Below are 20,799 nucleotides of genomic sequence, written 5' to 3'. Positions count from 1 at the left end.
CGCTTACTTAAGATGGGAAAGGATCGTTTCCATTATGAGGTTCCACTTTCCACTGCTTGTTCAGGGGGATGTGTTTGTTTTCTTGTAGCTATGCTCGTTACTATCTTGGCTTGGGTACAGGTCAATTACTGGGGGACTGCAGGTGGCACTCTAGGTTATGAGCAACATCTGTAAAACTTTCTCTGTCTCCATCTGCTGGAGGGGAGGCAAAACGCAGGAGTCTGTACTGATCTATGGTACTACACGAATGAAAATTAGCAGATAAGAATCAATTTACCTTCCCCCTCCCCCCCCCCTAAATCTTCCTGTTTTTAAGAGCACCCAGAATCTTCTTAATGGAGTAATCATGATCATCTGCATTAGTCTTCCAGGGACTAATTTCTACATTTTAATGAGAATGTTTTCATAGATGTTTGATATTGAACTTTTGAAGCTGAGCAGGAGAAGGAGGCAGGATACAATCATTAATCCAACCTCTGACATTGACAAGGAAGGTAGTAGGAGTGGTCCGTCCTAGAGAAGAAAGATGTTATCCCTGTGGTGCAAACGAGCATGCCAGTTAATGGAACAGGCATGGGTGAGGTTTGATGCATTTCCCCATTCCATGCTTCTTCCTAACCACAGAGCACACGAGGAGGCTAATGCGGCACGGAAACTGACAGCGGAACAGAGGAAAGAGAAAAAAATGAAAAAGCTAAAAGAAGACATTTCACAGGGTGTCTATGTGGCAGTGTACAGGTGAGCATCTTCTAATGAGCAGAGATGTTTGCTGAGAGTTAATACATTTAGTGTTTACAGCGTGAAGGATGCCAGTGTAGAAAATCTATGTATTGTGAACTCTCCCTAAATATTTACCTTTCTCTTTCCAGAGTACGAAATTTGAGTAATCCAGCAAAAAAATTTAAAATTGAAGCCAACGCAGGACAGCTTTACCTTACAGGAGTTGTAATCTTGCACAAAGATGTGAATGTGGTGGTGGTAGAAGGAGGTAAGATTGGAGAGGGTTTTGTGGAATTTATTGCATCTTTAAGATTCATTTTTTAAATTTGCTTTAGTAGTTTCTCCACCCCCACCCCCCCTTTAAACATTTAAGATGTATTTCTTGCTATATTTTTTTTTTGTTTGACTCCTAACATTTATCTTACCTCTTTCTGGTCAAAAATTTCTTTGATTCATGTCTTGTGTGTTTCCACCAAAGGACTACAGGTAGACATTAAAGAGCTGAGATCATAGGATTAAAGATGTGATTGGTGTATTTTCTGTGATGTGCATAAATATCTGGTAGTTCTTTCTACTTTTTTCCTCCTTCAGTATATTATAAAAAAAAGAATCTTGTCCTGGGTTATGCAGTGCCTCTCAGGAACAGGAGACCAACTCTCATGAAGCAGAAATCTTGTGCTCACAGCTCTCATGGGTGCCAGTTTTATGTGGTCGCCTCAAGAACTGAACTGTACATCTCCGTTCTACGTGGAGAAGCTCTTTTAGCAGAATGAAAGACACTGAGAAATTAAGCCGCTGCTCTTCTGTCTTTGGAACCAGTTTCCATGGCAGGGATGATACTTATGCCCACCCTGCCATTTGTTGGAGTTCATAATAAATACTGTGCCTGTTCATACCCCAGATCAGTCCAGATGCATGGGTTTTTCATCCCTACCAGCAAAGGAAGAGACAGAAAAGCTTTACTGACACTGTGCTACTTAAGATAGCGTGCCACCTGCCAGTCCCTTTAGTATTTTTCCTTCTCCAGCAGTTGGTAGAGGTGAAACACCTGCAGTTTGAAGTTGAAAAATAAATACAAGAAGATATGAAAATTGCTCCTGGATGTGTTAGGTTCTGTGAGAGACCATCCCCCAGTGGAGTAGGGCGAGCGGGGGTTGGTGACTGAGTTGTCTTGACTCGGAGTCTGTGGGGTGTTGAAAGCCAGTCGTCTGGTTCCCCATCTACCCCACATGGTACTTCCTCCCCCTTCTTGGCTCGGCACAGACAGCGGAAACAGGGAAGTATTTGTTCTTTTGTGTCGGGGCTGATACCTACATGGAGCTGTGGTTTAAAAAAAAAAAAAGTGCAAATAAAAGAGAAACAGGAGTTCTCTTCTGGGAGACACAGCCACTGACTTGGGGAAAGTCATTGAAGAGAGGAGGGAGTTGCAGTAGTAATTGAAGGAGGCCAGGAAACAACCAGAACATGGTGTGGTTGAGTGATTTGCCAGGGTCCATAAGCAACAGGAAGCCAGCTGGCAGGAGACGTGTACAGCAAGGCCACAATATGGCAGCGACTACTGAGCGCGGGAAATGCCGTTGCTCATGTGGCGATCAGCGACGCGTGGCTTTCATTAGTGGGACTCTGCAAGAGGTTTCTTGTCAGGAGGAGAAGGCAGTTCTGACTCCAAAACAGATGCAGAGGACAAACGAGTGACCCTGTTGGCTGGAGCAGGCTGAGCTGCTCTCCCTGGCAGTGTGGGAACGGTGGCCATGTTGGGAGTATGTGCTGAGGAGCAGGACAATGGTGGGGAGGAGTCTGGGTCTCCTTCTCTTCCATTCTCCTCTACCATCCCAGTTGCGGGGCGCAATCAGAAGGGCTCTGAAGGGGTAGTAGGCTCCTTGGATGAGTATTCAGATGCAGCAGAGACCTTGTCTGAGTGTCTGCTTCTCATGCACAAGGCCTTTTTGTCAAAGAAGGGTGCAGGGAGAAATAGATCCCTGAGGTGATCGAGGGAGCCTCTTCGAACACTTAACCATAGATAGTGGATCAAGAGTGCATTGGAGGGCTCAGAGGATCGGGGTCCTGATGTTTCCAGGGATGATGCAGATAAATGGCCCCTCGGATTTCGAGAAGGTTCTGATGGCAGAAGGCGACAACCCTAAGGAAGTCAGGCTCTTCAGGAAAGAGAAGTTATTGCCTCTGATTCCCCAGGACTTGAAGGAGCTTTGGGGATAAGGAGCCTCAGGAGGAATCAGATCATGAAGGGAGTGGATCCCGACATGGAGGGACTTCGAGGTCTGGTGCAGGTTTGGTAAGAGGCTGGTGGTTAGGGAGTTGGATACTCCTGAGCTGGGCTCAAAGTGAGAAGTGTGATATAAAGTTGTACTCGCTTTCTGAGGATGTGTTAGAGCTCCTGAAGCTTCCCAAGGTGTATGCTTTAGTATTGATGGGTGACCAAGAGGGCTACCATTCTGGTGGCAGGGTCCGCTGCATTGAAGGACTCTCAGGAGCGAAAATTGGAGATACATCTTAAAAATGTTTGAAGTATCAGCATTGGGCACATGTGCAGCTGTGTGCAACAGCTTCATGACACGGGCCTGTCTGCGATGGGTTCAGCAACTTCAGGTGAAAGGAATAGTGTTCTGGGTCCCCACCAAGCAGGCAGAGCGATTGGTGGCAGGGGAGTATCAAATGTGGCAGACATGTTGTGTGACTTGCTCAGCACGTCTGCCAGGAATATTGTGTCAGCATTTTCAGCCAGAAGGCTCCTGTGGCTGAGAAATTGGTCTGCGGATGTCTGGTCCAAGTATTAACTGGGTCATCTCCCTTTTAAAGGCAAGCTTTTGTTTGGGGAGGATCTGGAGCAGCTAGTTAAGCATTTAGGTGAGTCAAAAAGGTATAGGTTGCCTGGACAAACCAAAAGGTGGCAAGAAGAGGTTTCCAGCCAGATTATGGTACAGGGAGGCATGGAGATACCACCCGGATAGGAGCTCTTCATCTTCCCTGAGACAGGGTTCTTGTAGAATGCAAACCTTTCATGGTTCACGTAGATCCGCCAGGGAGACCTCCAGTCAAGGGGCCGGAGGGAGTAAAACCACACAATGAGATACGGCTGGTCCACTTTTCCCCAGAAGCCAGGGCATTTAGCCCTTTTTTTTGCAAAGAGTGGACCAAGATGATAATGGCTCAGTGGGTCCTCACAGTCATAAAAGATGTTTATGCCTTAGAATTTGCTCGCCCGGTCCGTGAGGCCTTCATGAGCTCCTCATGTGCCTCCTGTGCCAAACGAGAGGCAGTTCGCTCTAGAGCGGATATGTCACCTGGAGATTAGTCTGGTGCCTCCAGAGGAGCAGGGCAGAGAATGGTATTTCATCTATTTCTTGGTCCCGAGGAAGGAAGGTACCTATCGGCCCATTAAAGATCTGAAGAAGTGCAGCTTTGAGAGTGCCTTGCTTCTGTATGGAGACCCTACGCTCAGTGATTGTGGCCATCCACAAAGGGGAGTTCCTGGCTTCTCTGGACCTCACAGAAGCATATCTATATTTTATATATTACCATTAGAGAGGAGCATCAGAAATTCCTTTGCTTCAAGGTTCTGGGAGAGCATTTTCAGTTTTGTGCATTCCCGTTTGGGTTAGCAACAGCACTTTTGAATTTCACCAAGGTGATGGAGGTTGTGGCTGCAGCTCTACGAAAAGGCATTTTAGTGCATCCTTAACTGGCCAACTGGCTACTTCGGGCGAAGTCAAAGGACCTATTTCAGTAGTCTGTTCGCATCATGCAGATGTTACAGACCCTGCGTTGAGTGGTGAATCTAGCAAAGAGCAACTAGTGTCCATCCAATCACTAGGGTATGTGGGAGTCTGCTTCAATACCAGGCTAGGCAAAGTTTCTCATGGAGGACAGGGTACGGAAGTTGCAGTCACAAGTTCGCTGGGTATTGCTACTTTCAGTACCCAGAGTCTTGAATTATTTACAGGTTCTGGGTTCTATGGCATCTCCGCAAGATCTAGTTCCTGGAGCATTCATGCATATGAGGCCTCTGCAGAGGGCACTTCTGTCCTATTGGAACCCTCAGTTGGAGGCGTTTTGACTGCAACTACCACTGTGTTGGGGAATCTGGGTCCTGTCTCTCCCGGTGGCTTTCTCGAGTCAATATGGAGCTGGGCATAGAGTTGGAGATTCCGGATTGGGTGGTAGTGACCATTGATGCCAATCTGAAGGGCTAGGGAGCCATTTGCCAGGGTCACGCGGCCTGGGGCCAGTGATCAGTGGAGGATGTGTCATGGTCTTTCAGTCATTTAGAGATGAGGGCGATTTGCAATACGTTACTGTCCTTTCTTCCACGGGTTGCACAGTGCAACAACAGTAGCTTATATCAATTGCCAAGGTGGGGGGGGGGACTAGGAGACTCAGACTCATATTCTCTCGGGAGATCCAGGAACTCTTCATCTGGGCAGAACAACATCTGGTGGTGCTGGTGATGTCTCATGTTGCCAGAGTGGACAATGTTCAGGCAAACTTTGTTGACAGGTGCTGGATCCCGGAGAATGGGAGTTGGTGGAAGAGGCAATGGTGCTCATTTGCTCCAGGTGGGGCATTCTACAGCTGGACTTGATTGTGTCGAAGCAGAATGCCAAAGCAACCCGCTTTTTCAGTTGCAGGCAGGAATTTGGAGCAGACACTCTGGTTCTCCCATGACCCTGCAGGATTCTGCTGTATGTCTTCCCTCCGTGACTACTGATAGGAAAGGTGCTAAGCTGTATTGAGACGCACCCGGGGAGAATGATCCTGGTAGTAACAGAGTTGCCACATCACCTGTGGTTTGCAGATTTAGTGAATCTGGCGGTAGACGGTGCTCTAAGGTTCAGGCATCTTCCCACTTTACTCTTTTAAGGACCAATCTTCTTGGATTAGGTAGCTCACGTTTTTGTCTTGTAGCTTGGCTTTTGAAAGGAACAGTTTGTGACTGCGGGGCTATTTGGAAGAGAATTATTTGGCCTATGTTAGGGTGTGGAAGGTATTTGAGATATGGTGCCTAGAAGAGGGTGTTATGCCATTTTGGGTGTCAGTATCTCACTTTCTGGTTTTGTGAAAGGGCTTACATTTAATTCACTAAAAATCCAGGTGATTTCTTTGGGCTGTTTCCGAGGGAAGGTGCACAGGGTGTTCTTAGCTTCGCATCCGGATGTGGTCCACTTTCTTTGAGGGCTAAAGCATTTGCACCCTCCGGTGAGGCGAGTGTTCCCTTTCTGGAACCATAATCTGGTGTTGCTGGTCCTCTGTGGTCCTCCATTTGAGCTGTTGAAGGTGTCGCTGAATGACCTGATGCTAAAAGTAGTGTTCCCGGTGGTCATTTGTTCGGCCAGAAGAATTTCAGAACTTCAAGTGTTGTCTTGTAGGGGTCCTTTTCTTCAGTTTTCAGTAGAAGGGATGTCTTTGCACACTAATTTTCCTTTTTTCCGATGGTAGTATCTGTCTTCCACTTTAGACAATGGAACTTCCCTCATTTTGGAATTTGGATTCTTAGGTTCCGCATGCGAGGGAGCTAGACTTGTTGGATGACTGTCGGGTACTGTTGCTCTACTTGAATGACACCAACAGTTTTCGGAGGTCCGATTTATCTTTTCCTTCTGTTTGGGGAAATGAATAAAGGGTGTAAAGCTTCAAAACCCACAATTGCAAGATGGCTAAAGGATTCCATTGTGTTGGCTTATGTTTGCAAGGGCATCAGATTCCTGAGAGGCTTCAGGCCCATTCTACTAGGGCACAGACTATTCTGGGCTAAGTGTCAGTTGGTGTCCCCACAAGAGATGTCAGGTAGCGACCCAGTCTTCTCTACACACTTTCACAAAACATTACTGACTGGATGTTCAGGCACCGGAAGCAACTGGAATTGGAGAGTGTGCTGCAAGCAGGTCTTTCTGATTCCTGTGGAGTTTAGGGGAGCTTGGGTATATCCCAAGCATCTTGACTGATCTGGTATATGAACAGAAAGGAAAATTGGTTCTTACCTGCTAATTTTTGTTCCTGGAATACCATAGATCGGTTCAGAGTCCTGCTGTCTCTGGAAAGACTGCACTTTTTTCTGTGTGTAGAAAGTAAAGAAATTTTTTTTTTTTTTTTTGTTTAGGAGGTTTCAATCCCCTTTGAAGATGAGGGCTCTATTTTAGGGGTTCGACCTTTCCCCTGCTCAGTTTTGTGGGGGGGGGGGGGAGTGAAGTGGTTTATGGTTTTATCACATTTTGGCTTGGGTACAAGTTATACTGAGGGGACTTCAAGTGGTACGCTATCTTAAGTAACACAATGTCATTAAAGCTTTTCTTCTGTCTCCATCTGCTGGTAGGGATGAAAAACCCATGCAACTGGACTGATCTGTGGTATTCTAGGAACGAAAATTAGCGGGTAAAAAATTTTCCTCTAGATCTATAAATTGCCAACTCACAACTCAGGGTTTGGAAGCAGTAACTCCTGAGTTGCTCTCTGTTTGAGGACCAGATTGTGTTGATCTTCTATCTAGCTTTATCACTTTCTAACATGGCTTAAACATGGCTCACAATGTCCAATCTGAAGATTCTACTTTGTTGTATCTAGTGGGGGGTGGAGAGGGAAGAGAAATGCCATAGCACGAAGACCTGGTGGTGAAAGGACAATGCCAATTGCATACACATGGAACAGTCTATGATTGTGCCCTCTTATATAAGTTAAACCTGGTACTTTCTAGAAGAAACTGACACAGTTCCCCCATGAAAATATGTTTAGGTCTTCTGGATAAAAGTTTATCACTGTAGTTCTTCCATAGTAATTCAGAATCATTTTTTCCCTAATCCATGCAAAAGTTTACGTTTCCGCCTCTGGTGTTAAGCAGCTCCTCAAAAAGCATTCATATAGTGTTCCTTTTCTAGGAACGCAGTCTGAAAAGGGAGGGCGGCAAGCACTTCTAGTGCATTCCACAATAGAGGACGTGGTTACAGCATTCGGATATTATAAAATTACCTAAAGTTATATTGGAAAAATGGGCCGAGCAACTATTAATCTTGCTTTAAAAAAAAAAGTCAATTCTAGTAGAAGAAAATGAACAAAAGAATGGGAAAAAACTTTACAGTCTAAGTAATCCTTTAGTCATTGTACCTGTAGTGTGTTGTTTGCAGATCCACGATTCAGGGTAGCTTCGGAAATGCGAAGGAACTGAATCTGATTCAGGTGGCCAAACCAGGGACCTTCTTGTGGTGGTCAGATTTTCAAGAAGCTTGTTTCCCTAAGCTTGCAGCAGTGGGTCACCAGAGGTAACTTGGTTTTCTGTGCAAAGCTTTATTTGCCTCAGCTCCCAGAGTATTTTACAAAGTTTTCAGAACTCTCCTAACAAATACCCAAGGAACATCTGTTTTTCCACATCTGGACATTCTTATCAGAGAGCTATCTTTTTCGAGAAACAGTATCAGTGAGGGATAGTCATTCATGTTCTGATCAAATCTATAACAGATTTTATCAGTTGTATGTCCTCAACATGTTCACCATTTGGGAGCCAGTTCTGTACATTAACAGATCATCGTATCAGAAGAAAACATTCACTCTATCATCAGAGAAGTTGTTAATTTTCAATGTAAATGTGCACTTTCTGCAAGACCCTGCATGAAAGTTGCAAGGGGGTATGCATTGCGCACATGGTGCCTTGAGGAAATATTTCATATCCAAATGTTGCAAAAATTGCCTTGTTCCATTTTTCAAATATGGTTTCGCAACTTGTATTATTTTGCAACCTAAAGGAAAAAGTATGCTGGTAATCCATTCCATTTTAGATCACAGATTGGATTTAAGTCACAAGAGATTCAAGGAATAAAGCCTGGGGAGCTACGCCAGCACCAAATTCTGTTCATAGTTGAGAAAAAGGCATTAATTTCCTTCAGGCAGCAAATTTGCAGACACAAATGTAACAATTAGTTTGGACAAAATAGTGTCTAATATATAATATAAACTTCTCTGCATACACAACAAGAAAAATCAATATTCAAGCAGATCAGCCATCAAGTGGATTGGGAATTAAGAATTACCGTATTTTTCGCTCCATAAGACGCACCTGACCATAAGATGCACCTAGGATTCAGAGCAGGAAAACTAAAAAAAATAATAATAATGGTGTGCTTAACCGGCTCTGTTCCTGGGCATCTGTGCGTCTTATGGAGCAAATTAGGGGAGGGCATAACATTTTTTTTGGTCCCCATTTCATTTTCGGGTCTGGGGAGGGCCATTTCTGTCCACTCCCCGGATCAGAAAAAGTTTGTTCTCTTTCTTGGGAAAAAAAAAAAACCAAAAAAAAAAATCCCATCCCAACGCTTTAAAGTTAATTAACTACAACCCCCCCACCCTTCTGACCCCCCAAGACTTGCCAAAAGTCTTTGGTGGTCCAGCGGGGGTCCGGGAGCGATCTCCTGCACCCGGGCCGTCTGTTGCCAGTATTCAAAATGGCGCCGATAGCCTTTGCCCTTACTATGTCACAGGGGCTACCAGTGCCATTGGTCGGCTCCTGTCACATGGTAGGAGCAATGGATGGCCAGCTAGCGCCGATAGCCCGAGTGCAGGAGATCGCTCCCGCACCCCTGCTGGACCACCAGGGACTTTTGGCAAGTCTTGGGGAGGTCAGGAGGGTGGGGGGTTGTAGTTAGTTAACTTTAAAGCATTGGGATGGGATTTTTTTTTTGTGTTTTTATTGTATTCGCTCCATAAGACGCACAGACATTTTCCCCCCACTTTTGGGGGGGGAAAAAGTGCTTCTTATGGAGCGAAAAATACGGTATGTTGCATTTATCTCCAATAGGTAACTTCTCAAGTAGATCTTATGGCCACAAAACAGTCCAGAGTAATAAGGCTGTCTAAAAATTGATGACTTGGCTCAAATATCAGTGATGTCTTATATGAATTTATTTATTTATTTTTTTAACTCCAAAGTTTCATGATGAGGTCTTGAATGCTGAGAATTTTTAAAAATAAAACCTTTGCATAATCAAAGCAGCAAAACTTGATAAGCCAAATATATCTCAATTTTTTTCATTAAGTTTGAAATTAGCATTAAACGCTCCAGTGGAGCCTCCTTGATGGTTATTAAATAGGGTTTTTTTGTAATTAATTATTCATGAAACTGATACAACTTCAGCATGTTATACAACATATCATTAGTTTCATGACAAAAAATGTAGATACTAAATGCCATTCCCCACACCCGCTCCACCCCTTACCCCCACCAAAAGTTTAGGTAATCACTTCATATTTATAAAGCTTCGACCAGATATTAGAAAGATGAAAAACAAATTGTAAACATTTAAAAAAGAGGAATAACGAAAAGAAAAAAGAAACAAGACCATGAGTGTCTTATATATCTGAGGAAGAGCTTTTTGTCCAGCCAGTTCTGAAATGGGTCCCAAATTTCTAAATATTTGCCATACTTGTCTCTTCGTAAAGCTGTCGGATTTTCTATAATTAGTTTTATCTATTAAGATTGTATTTTTGGTGGCTTTCCAAGAAGAGCAACATCAGGTCTTATCTCAGTTTTTCCATCTGTCGTTTTAAGGGCTACTGCATTTGTTAAATTTTAATTTTCACATTAACCAAGATATAGTCAACTCTGTGGCCTAAGCCATCTAAAAAGTGATAAGTTACATTTGTTGGAGGTTAAGAGCTTTACTTTGTTTACTGGCTCAGGCTGAACATCTGTGACACAGGAGACTTAAGAACATATGAAGTGCCATGCTGGGTCTGAGAGAAGTCCATCGAGCCTGGCATCTTGTTTCCAACAGTGGCCAATCCAGGTCACAAGTACCCACTAGATCCCCAATAGTGGATTTGAGTTTCCTGTCTGGAACAACTTGGATGGAAATGCTGTGAAGGTGATAGGTTTGTTTCTGGGGAGGGATGGAATAAAATACAACTAAGACAGCCACCCCTACTGGTCAGCTACGGATAGTCTTAAGTTGCGAGGGATCCTCTATCTGGGGTGGAGTTAGAGGGAAAAATAGAGAAATAAAAATGTAGTATTTATAAAGAAATATGGGTTTTAGGAGCACTGCAAACTTTTGTATGATCCACTTATTACCAGCATCAAAACTTACTGTAGCTAAATAGATTAGAACAGCAGTTCAGAAACCTACAAGTCTGGGAAATCTCCTTTCATCAAAACTTCTGCTTCAAGATCAGTTTTTACACGTACAGTGAAAAGTACATTAGCTGCAATACAAAAGATTTGTAGACCAGTAGTCTGACAAATCCATTCCTGCATGTACCAGGAACAACGGAATAAATGGTCATCAGTTGAAGCAGCCTCCGAGAGAACAGTGCTTTAAGCCTCAGTAAGTGCTATTCTTTAAGATACTACTTTTGTAAATCCTAGCGTGCAGACTGGTGTGAGAGCTTTAGAATAAGGATTTTGATCTGCCTGCCATTTCCTTTTCTATTAACTCTCTCACCAGTCTGCACTGGTCTCTTCCTATTTATTTCTTTGTATTTCTTCATTATATTTTGACTGACATATTTCTTTTTCCGTTGAAAAGCAGGCTGAATTAGCCATGACGTGGGTGATGTCATCTGGTAGCAATGATTGGACTTGTCTCTTCTAGCTAGTAGAGTATATAGCACTACTGAGCATGTACGGGAGTAGACTTCCTCAGTCATTTTTTTTCCAAGCACAAGCATTGAAGTGCACTCAGTCTGTCCATATATTTTTCTGTAAAATTGTTTTAATTCTTTTCTTCAGTTGTAACCTTTTTGGTTACCTTGCTGTCTGTGCAGCACCCACATTAGCACTTTCAGTGCTATTAAAAACAAAAAAAACAAACCCTTTGCTTCCTTAACATGTCCAACAAAAATAAATGTAACCGTGAATGGATTCAAGAACTGCATTTGTGGTAAGGTAATGTCCCTCACAGTCAGGCATGAGAATGTGCTATTGTTGCCTGGGTCCACATTGCAACCGGGCAAACTGCTATGCCTATGAATGAATGTCTCCGTGTTCTCAGCATTCCAGGACATGTAGGATTGAGGAGCTGCGTAAATCTTTCAAGCTGCAATAGATCATCCTCCCACAGTACAATGTCATTAACCTCGCCAGGAAAAGAGTTGAGCAGAAGTTCCTCAAAAACTCCCCCCATCAGCCCAGGCTGGAGCCTCAGGGCCAAGTAGTGCAAACTACCCTGCATTGAGGAAGAAACTGCATCCTCCTCTGGAGCCATTGGAGCCTGCACTGAAGAAGCATAAGTCCTCCAATTGTGGTGCATTGGCACCATTGGCCAAAAAGCATGTTAGTATACACAGCGCAGCAGTGCACTTGACACACAATGCATTGGTATGCTCGACCTGCTGAAACCCTCAGAACACAGTGTGCTAGTTCTACCAGAGCATGACCCGTTAATGCATAGCGCAAGAACACACAGCGATGTCCCATGGAGGTAAACGATGCCAATGCAGCTGATGTGTGCACTGTTGATGCATTCCCGCTGGACACATTGGGTAGGCCACTCATAATAGTTTGGTTATGGATCTTTGAAGCATTCGATGCCATTAAAGTACAAATCTCCTGCAGTGTCACAATCGATGCAACAAGCCTTGGACTGGACTCGTCATACTATGTTGTCTACACAGCTATATGCCAGCTACCCTCTTTTTATAAGAGCTCTCACCCTTTCCAGGTTACTGGCAGAAGGTTTACAATTGGAGATTCTGAACCTGGTATATTCCATAGTACCTCTCGCTTAAAATAAACCTATCAAAGAACATGAATCTATTGTCACCAAAGAGGATGTTCTATCTCCCATACCAGATCAAAGGACACATCAGGCTCTCAACCAGATACATATGGTGAGAAGTCTCATTACCCCTTTGACTTAGGAGACAGAAGGAACTATCTATCCCTCCTTCTCCAGCATTGCTACGGTGATCTCAGACTGGAGTCCAGGTTTCATCTATGAGGATGAGCATATCATCAGAACCTTTGCTATGAGTTTCTTCATCATCTCACTCAATTGCAGTGGAGTCAACTTGGTCAGAGGTGATAGTCCACAGCATTTCCAGTCTGGGGCAACTGGGAGAACCTGCCAGTTTGCCATCTTCATCATTAGGGTCTTGGATTAGCGAGCACACACCATTGGGTTCAGAAGAAAGTTCTAGAGGAATACCTTCTGACCTGGATCCTCTTGACCATACATTGCTTCCGGAGGATCTTACCGATTCAAGATTAGTAGAAAAAATAAGTGATATGCAAAGATAAAGACCCCAGGTCAGAAGTCTTTGGTGGTGTTCAAATACTGGACACTCCATCAGGTCCATAGCATTCTGAACTTGTTACAGATGCGAATGTGGGAAACTATTTCTGGCATTCCTTTGGTTAGGAAACATGATCTAAAGTATAGAGTTCAAAAATCACCAGGGTTTGGAGTTGTCCAGTTGCCATATCAGTCCTTAGTCATTGAATCCACTCTGAAAAAGACAAAGAATCCAATTTATTTGAATTTGCCTTCAGGAAAAGGCCATAGGCTACTAGCTAACTTTGGAAAGGGTTTTTCAGAGTTCTGTACTTACCACTCGAATCTCTATTCATCAGTTTTATAAGGTGCAATATCTACATGACTACATTTAAAAACTAAAGTCTTTTCTACAATCTGCGGAAGATGGAAGTTACTACCCCCAATGGGTATGACATTTTCTGTCTACAGATTTTGATTCTGTTTCACGTACCTCTTCTACTTCAGTCGGAGCTTGAGATATGGAATGGTTTAGAGCCAGTAGTATCCAAGGCAATGTACACAAGAGGTTAGTGGATATCGCTTGTCCAGGGGACAACGTTTTTGGAGAAAAGCTGAGAAACAGTCATTCAAATACAAGAACAGAATGTGGCAGTCCAATCCCTTTCGGGAGGTCCTGAACAGCCCACTTCTTCAAGATGCTCCTTCTATATTTACAAAAGACTGTACTAACAGACACCTCTTCTGCCCTTTTCAACAGTACTGCCTACTGTCTCTTCTGGTCCAATGACAGCAACCACTTCCAGCTAGACCTAAGACTACACAACAAGCTTAACCTAAACCTGGGCCAAGTTTTGATCCCTCCAAATAGTTCTCTGTTCCGGTGGGAAACAGAATACAGGCCTTCTTGGATGTATGGCGCCAGATAATCAAGGACCTCTGAATCTTCAAAATCCTGGAGTCTGGATACCATTTGCATTTCTCCCGGCTACCATCTTTTCCTCACTGCTCGAGTCTCAATCCAGATCCATCTCCCTTGACTCAACTCTGAAAGTGCAATCACTTCAACAGTGAGCAATAGAGCCAATCCCTGTGTCCCAACATGGATACATCTTCTACTTCTGATAGTTCCTTATCTCCAAGAAATCAGGAAAGTTGAGGCCCTTTCTGGATTTGAGACATCTGAATAAACATTTTCTCTCAGAAAAATTAAAAATGAATTCTCCTCTACATCCAGAATGGGGGAATGGGTGTGCATTCTCAATCTGAAGAATATATATGCTCCATCCCTCCCACTGGCACAACCTTTTGTTTCAAGTTGGATTCTTTCCATTACAAATTCAGAGTACTCCCTTTTGGCCTGTCAGCAGCTCTGTGAGTCTTTACCAAATGCCTCATAGTGGTGGCAGCATATCCGTGTCACCAAGAGATTCAGGTCTTCCTATACCTGAGTGACTAGCTAGTTGCAGCAGGTTCTCAGGAAGAAGTGTTGCTCTCCCTGCACAAGACAATTAGTCTTCTACAGGATTCGGGTTTTTTGGTGAACTGTGAGAAGTCAAATCTAGTGCCGACTCCGAAAATCAAATTCATCGGAATATGGATAGACTCCTTACAGGAGAGAGTGTTTCTACCATCAGAACAAGCGAGTGCCATTCACGAGTGAGATTGCTCATTCACAAACTACTGACCTCTCAGTGCTTGATGGCCAGAGCGATTCTCATTGCTTTAGATCATATGGCAGTAGCCATTCATGTAGTCCATCTAACTTGCCTTCTTATCCATTGCCTGCTGTGGAGTCTGTGTTGTCAATGGGATCAGCTAATTTGACTGTTGTCAACCATAGTACAAGTTTCCAGGGTATGAAACAGGAAATGCACCAGTGGTTAAACCCCCACTTACTTCAGGAAGGAGCTCCACTTCATGCTTTCCTCCATCAAGTAATCCTAGTATCGGACACCTTCACAAAATGCTGGGGTGTTCATACAGAATCCTTTTATACCCAGGAAACTTGGTCTCTTGGAAAGCCTTTTTCAGATCAATTGGCTGGAACTAAGGGCAGACAGATATGTTCTCACAACCTTCACACATCTTCTTCAGGAGAAGAGCATCTTGATTCAAACCAACAACCAGGTTGCCATGTTCTATGTCAAACATGGAGGCATAAGGTCATGGACTTTGTCAAGCTTTAAATGATTTGGCAGGAGCATCCAAGAATCCAGCTGTCCTTCAAGCCACTTATCTTCCAGGGATCTCCAATACATTGCTGGATCACCTCAGCAGAGTGTTCCATCCACACAAGTGGCCTCTGCGACAATCAGCGGCTGACAAACTATTTGATTTGTGAGGTCTACTGTCAGTCAACCTGTTCACATTAGAGCAGAAAGCTAGACAAATTTTGCTCAGTTCTACCCAGCAAGCTTAGGTTGGCTCAGGATGCTTTCTCATTTGAGGTACAATTCTCACATGCTTTTTTGCCGATACTACTGATTGGCAGAACAGTGCAAAAGTTACATTCCATTGTCTTGAATTAACAAGGCAGGGTCTGTCCCCAAATGTACAGGGGGGGGGGAAGTTATATAAGATATGCAAACCACATCTGTCTGGGACACGCTGGAGCTATGAGGATTAACAAAGTACAGTCCTTCAACTTGGAATGACAGTCACCAAACATACAGCGTCAGCTGGATAGCAGAATGCATCCATCTACACTTCAGGCTTGCAAATTACAAACTCTGTGAAAGCTCATCAAGTGAGAGCACTGCCCTCTTCCGTTGCTCATCTGTGAGAAATGCTTCTAGAAGACATCTGCAAAGTTGCAACTTGGTCATCAGTTCATACTTTGTCCCATTACTGTCTTGATAATCTCTTAAGGGCTGACAAATTCGGACAGGCAGTTTTGCGTAACTTATTCTCGCAGCAGTCTACTCTCTATGAGAAGTCAGAGTATATGCTCTAATGCAACCCTCAGTCTAAGCCTCCCCACATGTCATTGCTAATTCAGCCTGCCTATCAATGGAAAAAGCAAGTTTGCTTACAGAAAACAGTGTTTTCTATAGATAGGATGAATTAGCCATTCTAAATACCCACCCACCTCCCTAGAGAGTAAACTGCTTAGCTGGGATTAACTCTATATAGACTGAGAAGGCCCAGGAGGTAACACCCATGTGGGAATTTCCACACATGCTCAGTAGAGCTAAAAGCTGTAGTAGCTAGGAGAGATGAGTATGTTTAGTGTTGCCAGTTGACGTCACCCACAAATCATGGCTAATTCATCCTGCTATCTATGGAAAACACCATTTACAGTAAGCAAACTTGCTTTACCTATCCATTTTTTAAAGCTTTTTTTTATCCTAAAATGAATTTACAAATCACTTACACTATGTTTTCTCTTTTGAGTTTCTTTAGATTATGCTATTGAAGCCATCAAAACTGGCACCAGCTGGAGTGGGCTCAGGGGAGCACGAGAAGTCTTGTGAGATTTTCTGCTTCATGAGAGTTGATCTCCTGTTCCTGAGAGGCACTGTGTAAGCCAGGGTGCAGACTGGTGCACGAACTACTAGAAAAGGAATTGGCAGGTAGGGCAAAGCTCCTGCTATAATCATTAGTAGATGTATTTAAACTGTAGACTGTATCTGATTAAGCTATGTTGATTACCACTGTAAACTTCTTGCAGCACGGTGTGTGGCTCAAAGAAGAGCTATCCTTAAAAATCTCTTCGTATATATATACAATTTACCTAGGCATAAAGTTGTCTTTGAACTCCAGCATCCCAGCATAGGGCCACAGTCCAAGACACAGGATCCACTTCTGTTCCCCATTCTGTTTACTCCCTTGAGCCATTCCAGGAGCATATGGAACTTTAATTTGCTGTTTTGAATACAGGAGCTGGCTACAGCTATAACTCGCCAAAGCAAGAGACATGGACGCTGAGATGGAAATCTGTTGAGGGATTACAGTAACATGCTGTAAACTGCAAGTTGTCCTGAAATAACTAATTTGATTATGAAATTACATCCTTGAGCTGGGGATAGTTACTTCAGGAGTATATTGTACATATGTTACCAAGCTCCTGTGAATGGGAATTGAAACAGCAAAAGCAAGTCAACTCTCAATTATTTATCAACAACTGGTGCGAAGACAGGAGAACAGCGGCATTGGAGAGGAAGGCTGTAGATGAGGGCACCCCGGTTCCTCCTGGTTTTCAGGATGTGCACAATTCATGAGCTCTGTTTCCATGCATTCATTCTAAGAACAAACTCAATCATCATGTTTAGTTTGTCTGAACACTAGACTTGGTTGAGTTGCTTGCGGATCAAATTTGGAAAGTCCAACTTTAGTTGGTTTCCAGACTTCTGGTTCTTTTTAGTCTTCTTCCTAAAGGAAAAGAGCTTATTAGTTCCCTCTGTGTGTGTCCTCCTAATAATCTTTGTGCTTGTCCTATCTACACCATATTTTCAGGATATGTCAGGGAGCACACAAGGATTCTGACAGGATTGTTTTTTGGATCCATGCAGATACACATCCTGGAAATTAGGCTCCATTATTTCTGAGTGGAACATTTTAGAGGTTTTTTGTTTTTTTTTAATTACAAATATGCTAAACTTTTGCGTTCAGTTTTTTCCCCCTAAATAGGGTATTGTGAAGTGTTTTGGCTGTTGACAGACCCTTTCTGTTTGGGACACCTCATTTGTAGAATTCTAAATTGTTTGGTCACTAGCTCGGTGACATTCTATTCTCTTTAATGAGCATAAAGATGGAATGTGGCGTCACATTTTGGATTTTTGGAATCAGTCTTAGGAAAATTTACATAGCCAAAACTTGATTGTGGGTGTTTGTCAGGAGTGTGTTTTAGGGAAGGCATCTAATTTAAATTTGCTTTCACTTAAGGGCCAAAATCGCAAAAGAAATTCAAGCGTGTTATGCTACACCGAATAAAATGGGATGAACAAACAACCAGCTCCAAAGGAAAAGGTGAGTATCGGGTAAGCATAGTCTGTAATATAGAAATCATAGTCCAAAGGTATGTGTAAAAAAGATTGTAAAATCACTCTCTGAAGACAGAACGCCATAGCCGCATCCCACCCAGTGGCAAGGCAGCTATATGGTCATGGCACTTTGCAGTGTTGATGCAGCGAAGCTTTGCTCTTAACCAGGGTTTGTTTTATTTGCAGATGATGATGAATCAGATGAAGAATCTGTTGTAAAAACGAACAAGTGTGCCCTGGTCTGGGAGGTATGTGAGCTTACCTAATTAATCAAAAGGCTTTAGCTTTTTTTCATCTCTGGGTCCATTCAGGGATCCTTTCTTTGTTTCAAAGACTAGTGTGGGTGTTTAATCCCAGACTGATCGTTCTAATTGCTTTGCTATCCAGGGAGGACTAAAAACCACAGTAATATGTGTTTTGGAAAATTCCATTTTCAGTCTGAATTTTATTTTCCTAGATTGTGTTGTGTGAATAATGCAGTGAAAGCTACCATGCTGTTTTGGATTTGTTAGGAAAATAAAAGGGGGTCAAGGGACGAGGAAGGCAAAGAATGATTAGCTTTATTGATACCAGCCTATTAAAGTGATTGATATGAAATATGGAAAGATTGTTTGTAAAAGAAAAAGTCCGCAGTCTTAAAATTATACTTTGGGTTTCCTGCCACATCAGATGATCTTAAAATACTATGATTGCAACAATAAAAAGGGCCACAAACTCCCTTAGTGATGAAATCAATAATTTGTTCTGTAAGTAAGTTTAAGGGTGCAGGGACCTGTCTGCTACAGGACACTTCAGTTCTCCTCTCACTTCACCTCATGATCCTGTTCACTAAAAGACAGCGTGTTCTCAGAATTAGACTTTTATTTATCAGATTTGACAGGGTTTAGCATTTGGAAGATAATACGTGTCTCTAACATCCTGGCCACTAAGCAACAGTTTACCCTAAAAATTCTGTACCATGGGTGGTTTCAAACATGCCATAAACCTTAGCCTGCCTAATATATTACTACTTATGGCTAACTTACTTACCCCTGGTCCTGTTTACCTCTGAAGCAGGCTCTGGCTGGAGGTCTGGAGAATGTGGAGAGGGGAGGAAGCTTGCTTCCGAGTCTGGTTCTGGCAGAGCTGCCGGGTTGCTTTTGGCTCTTCACCGCTTCAGACTCCGTGTCACCATCCGACCCCAGGCAGGGCGCCTTCTCTCTTGGCCACACCTAGTCTTCTCCCTCCTCAATAGCAGGGGATGCTGGGGCTGCTTTGGGTCCGCTCCCCTTCTCCTTATTTGCCCCTGTCTTATACTTTCCAGCTGATAAATATGCATAAGCTCATGCATAATCATGTAGTGGGTGGAGGGTCTTTGTTGCATTACAGGTCTTTCCCCTCTCCCCTTTTCTTCGTGGGGTGGGGGGGGGGGGGCTGGAGGGTTCCTGCCATGTCTGGACCAAGGCTGTATGCCAGTGTCAGCTTTTCTCAGTTTCAGAATACTCCCCCTCTGGTCTTCCCTTGGCCGGTCTGTGACTTCTGCTTATGTGCTTAAGTTGCTGCATTGTCCCTCTGCCTTGGTTTTATATTCACAGTACCTTACAAACAGGTAGATCTTGTTAAGTATCCTTCAGTTTTGGTTTAAAGTTCCCATCTGGGCAAAGTTTCTTTTCTTTAGCTGTTACAGTGCTTTCGCCTATCGGTATACTGGTTAGCATACTTCTTGGCTATTATGATTCATATTGGATGCTTTCAGTGATTAAACATGGGATATCTCCTAACGTTCTAGATGTTTGAAAAGTATCTTTGGCTGCTGTTATGAATTGTATGTATTTTTACCATCAAGGAATCTGTCTTGGACAGATCCAATCTTTTTTCCCTTTATAACTGGCTACTGATATTTCTGGCCATTTTTTTTTTTTTGTTTTCAAGGGTACAACAAAGGAACGCAGTTTTGGCGACATGAAGTTCAAGCAGTGCCCAACCGAAAACATGGCACGGGAGCATTTTAAAAAACACGGCGTGGAGCACTACTGGGACCTGGCTTTAAGTATGTCTGTGTTGGAATCCACAGAGTGAATGCTCCTGCCAACCTGGCATGGATAGAACTCATAGGTGGATGAGAATGCCAGCTCCAAAAGCAGAGAGAAAGGAATGGGGGGGAGGAAAAAAAAAAAAAGGACAAACCCTACCATATAACATACAAGGTTTGGCTGTTTGACACAAAAATGTCCCGGGTGCAGATACATCAAAACCGGTGCTTTAGCTTATGGTGGGAAACTGTTAATTGAATATTGGTATTCTGCGGATATCAGCTGGTGCTTAAATGTTGGCATTTGGGTCTCAGAAAGAAGTTGACTTAAGACAAACAGAAAATATATATCTATTTTTGTTAGTGTTTATACCCTGTTTCTTTTCAGTATGGTTGTCTTGGATTGTGGCAGAGATGTACCATGACTTGAGGTTTTGTGTTGGAGCGCCCAGCTGGCCAGGCTTCCCAGACCCAGGATCATAGGTGACTTTACCAGTGGGTTATGACAGCTTCAGTGTAGTTACTCAGCCAGGAAACTCTGGTATACAAGTGACGTTCATTCTTGTCAAAGGTGTGTACAAAATTAACCCATTTGAAGACACTTCTCCCCAGGAAAATGAGAAATATAGAGCAGAACAGGGAAGAAAGCATGTCAAAGGTTTCATGCTAGAAAGCCAAAAGTTTATTTGCCTCCCACTCCAGGCCTTGGTTAGATTGGTTCATGGATCCTCCACCTGTGCAAGAGAGAAAGAGGCTGCAGGGCAAATCTTAGTCTGTTCACTGACCATTTCTCCAAAATCCACTGGGTTCAACTCTGCTAACTTAATCTGTCTCGCCAGTAGGTTGCAAAGAAACCTTCTGGCAGGGAGAAGAT

The 20,799-nt window shown here is 43.3% G+C and overlaps 1 protein-coding gene across 4 annotated transcripts in view; it reads left to right on the top strand.

Annotated features, from left to right (window-relative positions):
• PRPF3 (pre-mRNA processing factor 3) overlaps positions 1-20,108 on the top strand; it is a 73,773-nt gene extending 53,665 nt beyond the window's left edge. For 2 of the 4 annotated variants that reach the window (XM_029581005.1, XM_029581004.1), the window contains exons 12-16: positions 625-738; positions 870-988; positions 17,817-17,900; positions 18,101-18,162; positions 19,826-20,108. In XM_029581005.1, coding sequence (XP_029436865.1) covers positions 625-738; positions 870-988; positions 17,817-17,900; positions 18,101-18,162; positions 19,826-19,972 — 526 coding nt within the window. In that variant the 3' untranslated portion in view covers positions 19,973-20,108. Of the gene's footprint in view, positions 1-624; positions 739-869; positions 989-10,398; positions 16,505-17,816; positions 17,901-18,100; positions 18,163-19,825 lie in introns of those variants that run through there. The other 2 variants (XR_003853091.1, XR_003853092.1) reach the window with 2 other exon arrangements.
• Positions 20,109-20,799: the final 691 nt, after the last annotated feature.

Source organism: Rhinatrema bivittatum, chromosome 16 (assembly GCF_901001135.1).
Source record: "Rhinatrema bivittatum chromosome 16, aRhiBiv1.1, whole genome shotgun sequence".
In the NCBI taxonomy this organism is placed as follows: domain Eukaryota; kingdom Metazoa; phylum Chordata; class Amphibia; order Gymnophiona; family Rhinatrematidae; genus Rhinatrema; species Rhinatrema bivittatum.
Note: the sequence above shows the minus strand (reverse complement) of the source record. Positions and strands in the feature narration are given on the sequence as shown.